The sequence below is a fragment of the Perca flavescens genome, chromosome 4 (assembly GCF_004354835.1).
Source record: "Perca flavescens isolate YP-PL-M2 chromosome 4, PFLA_1.0, whole genome shotgun sequence".
NCBI lineage: Eukaryota > Metazoa > Chordata > Actinopteri > Perciformes > Percidae > Perca > Perca flavescens.
In genome coordinates this window covers 974,726-985,054 of record NC_041334.1, presented here as the reverse complement: position 1 = coordinate 985,054, position 10,329 = coordinate 974,726, and the positions used below count along the sequence as shown (strand labels likewise).

Here is a 10,329-nt window from a genome sequence, read left to right as displayed (position 1 = left end):
CTCCTTTTTCTCTGGTTCCCCGGAGGAAAAGAAATATACTGTAAGAACAATTTGGAGACAGAGTAAGTGTTGATTAGCATGAGTCAGAGTCTGGGCACAATAAGTTATAATGATGGCAATAAAAAACAGCAGCAGCGGGAGAAAGATGATATTATTTCTCCGGGATTCAACTTTGAGTCATTAAAACTGGTCAGTCAGTGTGAAAGAGTTTCAGTGATGCTCACAGTTTGTACTTTTCTTAGTTATCTGCTTAAAAAAGGACATTTTAGACCTTAAACCTTTTATAAAGTTTGAACTCTGAAATAGAAATGCTCCGCCATGCCTACAATGGTATTTTTGTTTACTGTGATTGACATTTCCTGGACAATATTCAAATGTTTCATATCCCTAAAATCAGTACGACCTGAGCTAAAAGGTTATGGAAGTCAGTAAAATGTAATAATTACAAACTGTATTGAAATTGGGTCTTAAATAAAAAAAATATTTTTTTAATTTATTTAATTTATTTATTATTTTTTTTCACAGCAGACATGTTGACTTGTCATAGTAGGAAAAGCACAGCTGAGACTGATAACCTTAACGATGGCTCAGTTCCATCAAGTGTCCCATTAAGATATTTCAGTGAGTCAGCATGCACCATACCAGGACCTCTCCTAAGTGGAATGCAGCCACCAGTAATGGTTTAATACACCTGTGCTTTTCCTACTACGACATGTCAACATGTCTGCCGTGAAAAAGGTCTATTGGGTCAAGAAATATCGTGGTGCTTGATTTTCTCTGTATCGCCCTGTGTGTGTGTGTGTGTGTGTGTGTGTGTGTGTGTGTGTATGTACTGACGGGGGATTAGAGAGCAGAAAATCTGAGTTGTCTCAGGTGTTTTGCATAGTGTAATGTCAGCATGTTGTATTTGTTCCAAGCGTGATTTGACAGCTCCGTAATCCATCTGCAAACACAATACGTATCAGTGAGCGGGTGTGACGCAGCAAAGAGGAGAAGGTAGTCTGTCAGGAACATGAAATTAATTCCTATGCCAGGAAAGCAACAGCGGGTATTGGTGTGTGTGTGATGTGTGTGTGTGTGTGTGTGTGTTTGTGAGACAGTGAGGTTTGTGGGGAATAGAACAGACACCTGTCCCGGTGTGTCTGGTATCACTGTAGCCAGAGCTGGAGGGGGAGAAAAGTGTTAATCAATCACTGCAGCTCCCGGCTGAGCCCCCAATGCTTCTGAGGGGCAGAGATACCAACGTGTAGTGTGGAGGTACACTGGATGGCTTCCATTACTCTGTGTGTGTGTGTGTGTGTGTGTGTGTGTGTGTGTGTGTGTGTGTGTGTGTGTCTGTGTGTGTGTGAGAAAGCAAGACACAAAGAAACACAAAAGGAATTTGTTTTGTCTGTTTTTTCCTCAACAATCTCATTAAAATTACAAAGACAGAGAGTGTGCGTGTGTGTGTGTGAGAGAGAGAGAATGTGTGAGAAAGACACAAAGAAACACAAAACAAATTTGTTTTGTCTTTTTTTCCTCAACAATCTGTGTGTGTGTGTGTGTGTCTATGTGTGGGCAGGTGTCCAAAGAAGCTGCCAGCCTGCAGAACGGTCTGGTTCATTCAGTATCTCTGCCTCTCTGGAGTCTGATTGAATGTATTTGTGAGTCCTGGCTGAGCAGAGCCACTGCGTCCCTAAATCATCCCTGAAGCACTTTTATGGCGCTGTAATGAAAACTGGAGTCATGTTCACTAACAACACCAATTGGAAAGCCTGGCCAAAATCTCAACTCACTGTGAGGTGTGTGTGTGTGTGTGTGTGTGTGTGTGTGTGTGTGTGTGTGTGTGTGTGTGTGTGTGTGTGTGTGTGTCAGCGCAGAGGGAAATAAATGATACTTCAAGAATGTAGAAGTTTGTGACAGCATTTTCTGTCTGTCTGTCACGAGATACGTTTACCCTTGTTACTGTAAATACATGTTTTTGGCCAATATTGTGTGTAGTTTTTTTGAGTATTTTTAAGGGCGTTTTCACACCTATAATTAGTTTGCTCTAGTCCGAATCAGTTGAGTTTGAAAACTTGGAGTGTGTTCCCCTTGGTTCGATTTTGTTTCACACAGAGAAAAATCAAAATGCTTCACTACCAGGAGTCAGCCCTATGGTCCCCCAGCCCTATGGTCCCCCAGCCCAATGTTCCCACAGCCCTATGTTCCCACAGCCCTATGTTCCCACAGCCCTATGGTCCCACAGCCCTATGTTCCCACAGCCCTATGGTCCCACAGCCCTATGTTCCCACAGCCCAATGGTCCCACAGCCCTATGTTCCCACAGCCCAATGGTCCCCCGGCACTATGTTCCCACAGCCCTATGGTCCCACAGCCCAATAGTCCCACAGCCCTATGTTCCCACAGCCCTATGGTCCCACAGCCCTATGTTCCCACAGCCCAATGGTCCCCCGGCACTATGTTCCCACAGCCCTATGGTCCCACAGCCCAATAGTCCCACAGCCCAATAGTCCCACAGTCCTATGTTCCCACAGCCCTATGGTCCCACAGCCCAATAGTCCCACAGCCCTATGTTCCACAGTCTTATGTTCCACAGTCCTCTGTGCCACAGCCCAATGGTCTTAAAATTAGGCTCTATGTCAGGGTTAGGGTTACTTAGTCCATTGCTACTGGATAATAGGTTGGGAGTAATTGGCTACCAAATTGGGAGAAAGGGGGATAAAATCTGATACAAATTAATGAAAAAGGAAGTGTGGGAACATAGGGCCTAATTTTGGAAAAAGATCTTAGAAATGTGGAAACATAGGGCTGTGGGAACATGGGCAGGCTCCCCACTACAAACTACGCAAGAACGTTCCCTCCGCTTATTTGTAAGATGTTTCAGGGATCGGGAGCAAAAAAGTTAAAACAGGAAGAAGGTCCTGTGTTCTGGACCTCTCCATGGTCAAACCAGCCCCTTATTATTTCAATCATTTTCCAGACATTGTTTCTACGTCTGCTCTGCTCAGCGAGACTTCACTCTGCTCTGCCGCCGTCTGTCTCCAACTTTAGCGGCGGCTGCTTTGACCACGGAGACGCAAGCTTGATATTTCTGTGAGAGAAACGTTGAAGCTGCTACAGTTTGCTGCTCTGCTGCATTGCAGATTGCAAAGCACACCAGACTAGAGCCCGACTGATATATCGGCGGGCCGATATTATCGGCCGATATTAGGCATTTTCCAAACTATCGGTATCGGCATTTATAATGGCCGATAAATGAATATTTAAAAAATAAAATAAAAATGGACGAAACCCCCTTCAACCATGTTGTGAGTGTTGGCGTTGCGTAGTAGAGGGCGCTCTACAACGTCCCTGTTGGCAACACTCATGTTTAACACTTCATGTTTCATATCTTAAGTTTGCATTTTTATACATTTTATTTATCAGAACTTTAATATATTTTGATGTCCTGTTGTGACAATAAAAAAAACAAGTTTATTTTTAAACTGCATTATCATATTATTTTAGTGAGGATTCATAAATAACTACGCGTTTCTGGATTTCTTTTTAACCCTTATGTGCTGTTGGGGATGTTTTCAGCCACTAAGGGGTAATTTTGAGTCTAAATTTGGCCATAACTTTTTCCGTGTTACAGCAAATGGAATGATTTTCACTAACAAATATTCAAAACTGTGGGCAAATTCACCACCCTTTCGTTATGTTTGTGGCTGAAAACGGCCACTACTTTAAACTGCTGTAAAAATGTATCAGATAAATATTTTACATACATTTTTAATCAGCCTCAGTCCTGATCAAAACTACTAAATTTTCTGGATTTTAACTCTTTAATTGCCAATTTCATAAATTATGTCACAGATTTGGGAAAAAAACACACAAAATGACTGATTTTCAATATAAAATGTGATTGTGGACTGGATTTTTTTTTACCTTTAATCACAGTCTTGGACATGTCAAAGATAAGAAACAACATTGGTTTTGATGCATTGTTAGTTTTTGTGCAGGATCAGATTTGAACTTTTTCTCCCTCATTTACTGTTTGTGGCTGTTTTTGCCCCATTGACTTCCATTATAACCACATTTTTTGATTGCAAAGCCATGACACCATATAATCATGCATTTTTTATTGTTAGTGGTTTTCCCTGTTGGGAAGAGGTAAAATTAGTAATGTGTACTGCTGATAACCAGGTGGCACCATTAACCCTTTAGATATGTCTGTGCAAAAAAAAACAATCTACTCAGCATCTGCATCAGATTTATGAACAATTTATTATGAACCAAAATGCAACAACAACTTCAAATAACTGAACAATGGTTCAAGAGTTGAGGATGGATGAAGAACTAAACAATTAAACAAACCACTAACTGTGTGTGTGTGTGTGTGTGTGTGTGTGTGTGTGTGTGTGTGTGTGTGTGTGTGTGTGTGTGTGTGTATTTTCAATCTTTCCAGCAGGACTTGCAGCATATCACTTGGTGCTCTTTGCAAGTGTGCCCACCACAACGGATGGAAGTGCTAACTGTTCTTTTTTTTTGTCCTGTGCACCACTTGCATGTTCCCCTCTTCCCTTCTGAGCTCCTGGTGCCCACTGGTGTCTGTGGATCTGTGTCTGGAGGGACAGCTGCAGAAGACTGAATCTCTCTCACCAGCGAAGCAGCAACTGGTGCACGAGGGAGGTGCTCTCTCCTCAGTATTGCTGCAGAGACCAGAGAATTTCCCAGCTCTTCTAGGAAAAGCCTTCTCTGAAACAGCTTCGCCTGGTTCCAGGAGGGATCCACAGCTGTGAAGATGACATATGCATTATATGCCGAGACATCCACCATATTGAAAAATAACGTCTGTGGCCACCGATTGGTCCTCCTTCTGCAACTGTAGGTGCCGACAACCTAAAAAAATAAAAGAACAAGAAAAGAATTTAGTACAGAATTCATAAGTATTTTTGAAGCTGCACATGACAATGAGAATAATCATGCAAACATTGTCAAAACACAAACAGTATCTCCTACATTTATCCCTACCAAGCACATGAATTCAAGTAACAAATCATGTAGTAACAAATGTGTAATGGCACAAACCTTGTCTAGATTGTCGACACCTCCCTTGCAGCGGTTGTAATCTGCGATTATCTCTGGCTTCTTTTTTGGTCCCTCTGTCACCACTGCTTCGTGGTGCCTTGTACTGATGAGGATCACATTCCTCCCCCGTTTCAGAATGTACCTCACAGCCGTGGTGTTCTTCGTGAAGGCGAAGACGGTGGAGAGGGCAGGTCGTCCTTTAGCCTGCACCAGGTTGGGTGGCAGCTCTGGTTTATTTTTCCTGATCGTCCCGACCAAGGCTATTTTCTTCCGCAGAAGCTCCTGAGCAAGTGGGTAGGAGGTAAAGAAGTTGTCACAGGTGACAGTGACACCCTGGAGTCCTTCTGTCATCTCCATGACAACACGCTTTCCCTTACCCACCTCTGCAGCATTACCTGTCTTACCCAGGTAAATGTCACACCTCCAGGCATAGGATGTGCCAACATCAGCAGTCACCCAAATTTTTAGCCCGTATTTTGCTGGTTTTTTCGGCATGTATTGCCGAAAGCTGCAACTCCCTTTGAATGGCACAAGCTGCTCATCCACTGTGTCATCTTTGCCAGGGTTGAATAGGAGGGGAAGGCGATGCATCCACATTTCCCACAGGGATCTGATCGGGGCAAGCTTATCCTCTCTATGGCAAGCTGGTCTCTGCAGCTTGTCATCAAAACGCAGAGCTCTGCTGATTTCATGGAATCTTGAGAGGGACATGGTGGCTCTAAAAATCGCACGACCACTGCGATTATCCCACAGGCAACGTGTGGACTCCCCTCTGGACCTGTAGACGCCGGCCAAAATCAGTAGCCCCATGTAGGCACGGAGATTTGTGGAGTCCATCTCGGTCCAGTTTCTCATTGTGCGGCGCCCATGGAGGTTGGTCATGCTGACAATGAGGTCAATCATCTCCTCTGTAAAAAACAGATTGAACACAGAATCAATGTTCTGGACCCTTGCAATGGCATAGCAGGTCGGCCCTGGAGTCACGCCTCTTGCTGGCTGAAGAAAGGGAGTTGTCTCCGCGTTGGTAGAAAACCACACTTTACCGTTTCTTCCAATCCACCCAGATCCAGGATCCTCCGAATCATCCTCGCCTTCAGTTGAAGCTAGAGAGGATGATGAGGGTGGCACATCCAAATCAGGATCGGACTCTCTTGAGTCTGTGGTGTCAGAGGGAGACAACGATACATCCTCCAGCTCGCTGGAGGAATCAGGCTGCATAATGACATCTAAAACTTCCCTGCGAGTCAAGCCCTTTCTCATGTTGCTTGCTGCTCTTTTCACCATCAAATGACCAGCAGGCTTGCATGCAAGTGTTGAAATCCACTCATTTTGTTTTTGTTTAGTCTGCATTTCTCGACATCAAAAGGCAGCAGATGCATAAATACACTTACTTTGTTTAGTTTACTCAATGTAGTACTGAGAGCTGAGGTGCATGTTTTGATTTTCTCAGGTCGCATCAAGGTGAGTTCCCACACTCTCACTCTCTCTCACACACACAGACACGCACTCACACACACTTTAATATGCTATTATACTCCATATAACTCCATGTACAATCCAGAATCTAAGCTTTTTTTTTTACATAGGCCTATCTAAATGATTAATGGTGCCACCTGGTTATCAACAGTAAAAATTACACATTTTACCTCTTCCCAACAGGGAAAACCACCAACAATCAAAAATGCATGATTATACGGTGTCATGGCTTTGCAATCAGAAAATGTGGTTATAATGGAAGTCAATGGGGCAAAAACAGCCACGAACAGTAAATGAGGGAGAAAAAGTTAAAATCTAACTGCACACAAACTAACAATGCATCAAAACCAATGTTGTTTCTCATCTTTGACATGTCCAAGACTGTGATAAAAGGTTGAAAAATATTCCAGTCCACAATCACATTTTATATTGAAAATCAGTCATTTTGTGTGTTTTTTTTTCCCAAATCTGTGACATCATTTATGAAATTGGCAATTAAAGAGTTAAAATCCAGATTTCTTTTTTAGAAAATTTTGTAGTTTTGATCAGGACTGAGGTTGATTAATAGATATATGCAAAAGAAATTTGAAAAAAATATTTATCTGATAACAGCAGTTTAAAGTAGTGGCTGTTTTCAGCCACAAACAGTAAATTAGGGAGAAAAAGTTAAAATCTGATCCTGCACAAAAACTAACAATGCATCAAAACCAATGTTGTTTCTAATCTTTGACATGTCCAAGACTGTGATAAAAGGTAAAAAAAATCCAGTCCACAATCACATTTTATATGGAAAATCAGTAATTTTGTGTTTTGTTTCCCCAGATCTGTGACATCATTTATGAATTTGGCAATTAGAGTTAAAATCCTGATTTTTTTTTCTTTTTAAATAGTAGTTATGATCAGGACTGAGGTTGATTAATAGATTTATGCAAAAAAAATATTTATCTGATACATTTTTACAGCAGTTTAAAGTAGTGGCTGTGTTCAGCCACGAACATAACGAAAGGGTTGTGAATTTGAACAATCCACAAGGGTTAAAATATATATCGGCTGATATATTGGAATATCGGATTTTTATATGTTCTTTTCATTAAACATTTTAGTTATTTCAAACAGAAACATATTAAAACAAAAGCAGAATGGCAGCACAGAAAATAATATTAATAACCATATCTATGGGCATGTGGACAATTTACATACAGCATCTCATACCTACATTTTATCCAGGTTGTGTTTATGACCTTTTAATCTTCAGACATTTAAAAATATTCTCCCATTTTTTAAACAGGTGCGATTTACCGTTGAGACAATACCTCAATCTTTCTAGAGTTACAACTTCAAATATCAGAGATTTCCACATCTGAATAGAGGGGGCATCACTACCAACCCATTTGACCATTATAGCCTTTTGAGCCAGCATCAGGAGAAACTGAACAGTCTCTTTGTGAGCTCTCAGAGGGTCTGGTATAAGCCCCAGCAGGCACATGAGTGGGCGGAGTGGGGTTGTCTGTCCTGTCACCAAACTTATTTCACTGCATACTGCCTGCCAGAATACCTTGATGTCCTTGCACTCCCAAAGACAGTGATATCTAGTGCCCCTTAGCTGAGTTACATTTAGGACAGTTCGGAGAAACACCTGGAGTGTATTTACTATATATATAAGGTGATATGTAAACATTATGTAGAATATTGAACTGCATTTCTTTGTATCTATTACAGATGGATATTCTAGAAGGCAGTCTTACTATTTCCTCCCACGACTCAGAGTCAACTGACATTTTAAGCAGCATATTCCAAGTTGTTCGTAAGTGTTTGAGTTTGTCTACCGTTAGAGTCTGTAACTCAGAGTAGAATCTAGACACAAAACGTCCACGTTTCCGACAGTCCAGTAGAGTTTTTTCAAGCAAGTAACAGTTCGTTGGTAGCTCCAGGGATCCAGTCTTTGATTTTACGTAATGCCTGATCTTGAGATACTTGTAGAAATCTTTGGAAGGTATATTATATTGAGATATTATATCTTCAAATGTCTTAAATTTACCTTTGTCCCACAGATCATACATTCTCCTGATACCAGCTTCTTGCCATGACTTGAGATTGAGACCAGCGCCCTCTGCTGTTAAATCTGGGGTATCTTCCAGAATTGCAAGAAAGTTAAGAGCCTGAGACTTCTCAAATAATTTCTTCAAAATACTCCATGCCTTGATAACATTGTTAATTAGGTAATTGTCTTTGACAGCAGGTGGCAGTTCTCTTGCACGTTTATCTAATAAGTTTATAAGACAGAAAGGTTGGCTAAGTACTTTTTCAGTCTCAAGCCAAGGTGTCACATCATGTTCAGTTGCCCACTCTGAAACAATTCTAGCTTGAATAGACAGTACATAGTTCTCAATCTTTGGTAAGCCCCACCCACCCTGTTGTGTTGGAAGTTGTAAAGTATCCATTTTAAGCTTAGGTTTTCTGCCTGACCAGATAAAGTCTGATATCAGTTTATTAATGTCCTTAAGATCATTTGGATTCAAAAACACAAAAAGCATTGACACTGGATAAGAAATTTTTGGAAGTAGTACCATTTTAGTAAGGTTAATCCTACCAAGCATTGATAAAGGAAGCTTTTTCCAACTTGTAACTTTATCTTTTATGTGACTAATTAAAGGATTGATATTCTCCGCATACAGCTGACCAACTCTGGGTGTGATTTTTATTCCTAGATACTTAAATCCGTTAATTGCCCAGCGGAAAGGTTTAACATAAGCAGGCTCGACCTGACCACTGTTTGTTAAAGGCATTAAGTAGACTTTTCAAAATTTACCTTATACCCCGATATTTGTCCAAATTCTTTAATACAATCAATCAATGCTGGAATTGATTTATCGGGATCTGTCAGAGTTAAAAGAATATCATCGGCATATAATAAGATTTTGTGCTGTTTTGTTCCTATTAAAGTTCCCCCTATATTTATATTCTGTCTGATGGCTATCGCAAGCAGCTCTATAGCCAGGGAGAACAGCAAAGGTGATAAAGGACTGCCCTGAGCAGTACCGCATGTAAGTTTAAATGGTGCGGATAAAAGACCATTTGTCAAGACAGAGGCTACATGCAACTTGTACAAGATCTTCACCCAATCTATAAAAGTGGATTTAAAACCAAATCTTCTTAGCACTTCGACCATGTAGTCCAATTTAACACGGTCAAAAGCTTTTTCGGCGTCCATTGAAACAATGGCGCCGGGTATTTGATGGTGATTAAGATGATTGATAATATTAATCAAGCGTCTTGTATTGTTTGAAGACAAAAGACCCTTAATAAATCCAGTTTGGTCTGTGCTTACTATGTCTGATACAACCCGCTCTAATCTATTGGCCAACACCTTTGACAATATTTTCATGTCTGCTCCTAGCAAGCTTATCGGCCGATAGGAAGAAGGCAGTTCTGGGTCCTTATCTTTTTTTGGTATTACTGTAATATTGGCAATATACATAGTCCCTGGGAGACTTGAGTGTTCAAAAGATGCATTAAATACTCTCTGTAATAATTTATTAATGTTGCATTTCAAAACCTTAAAAAACTCAACGGGATATCTGTCAGCTCCAGGGCATTTGCCCGATTGGAGTGATGAAATGGCTGTTTCAATTTCTAACAATGTAATGGGACCTTCCAGTAAGTTAGCCTGGTCTTCAGTTAGTCGTGGAATGTTCAAGCTATTTAAAAAGTAGCAATCCTTTAATTTGTCACAGTCAATCTCAGAGCTATACAGTTCCTCATAAAATTGTCGAAAACGCTCATTAATGTACTTCTTATCCAT

The 10,329-nt window shown here is 40.9% G+C and overlaps 1 protein-coding gene across 1 annotated transcript; it reads right to left on the bottom strand.

Moving 5' to 3' along the window:
• Nucleotides 1–1,190: 1,190 nt before the first annotated feature.
• Nucleotides 1,191–6,311, bottom strand: LOC114554905 (piggyBac transposable element-derived protein 4-like). The gene is made up of 3 exons (XM_028576978.1): nucleotides 5,052–6,311; nucleotides 4,623–4,862; nucleotides 1,191–1,223 (listed from the first exon to the last, which is right to left on the bottom strand). The coding sequence occupies exons 1-3, from the start codon at nucleotides 6,309–6,311 to the stop codon at nucleotides 1,191–1,193; spliced, it is 1,533 nt and encodes a 510-aa protein (XP_028432779.1).
• Between the last annotated feature and the right edge of the window lie 4,018 nt (nucleotides 6,312–10,329).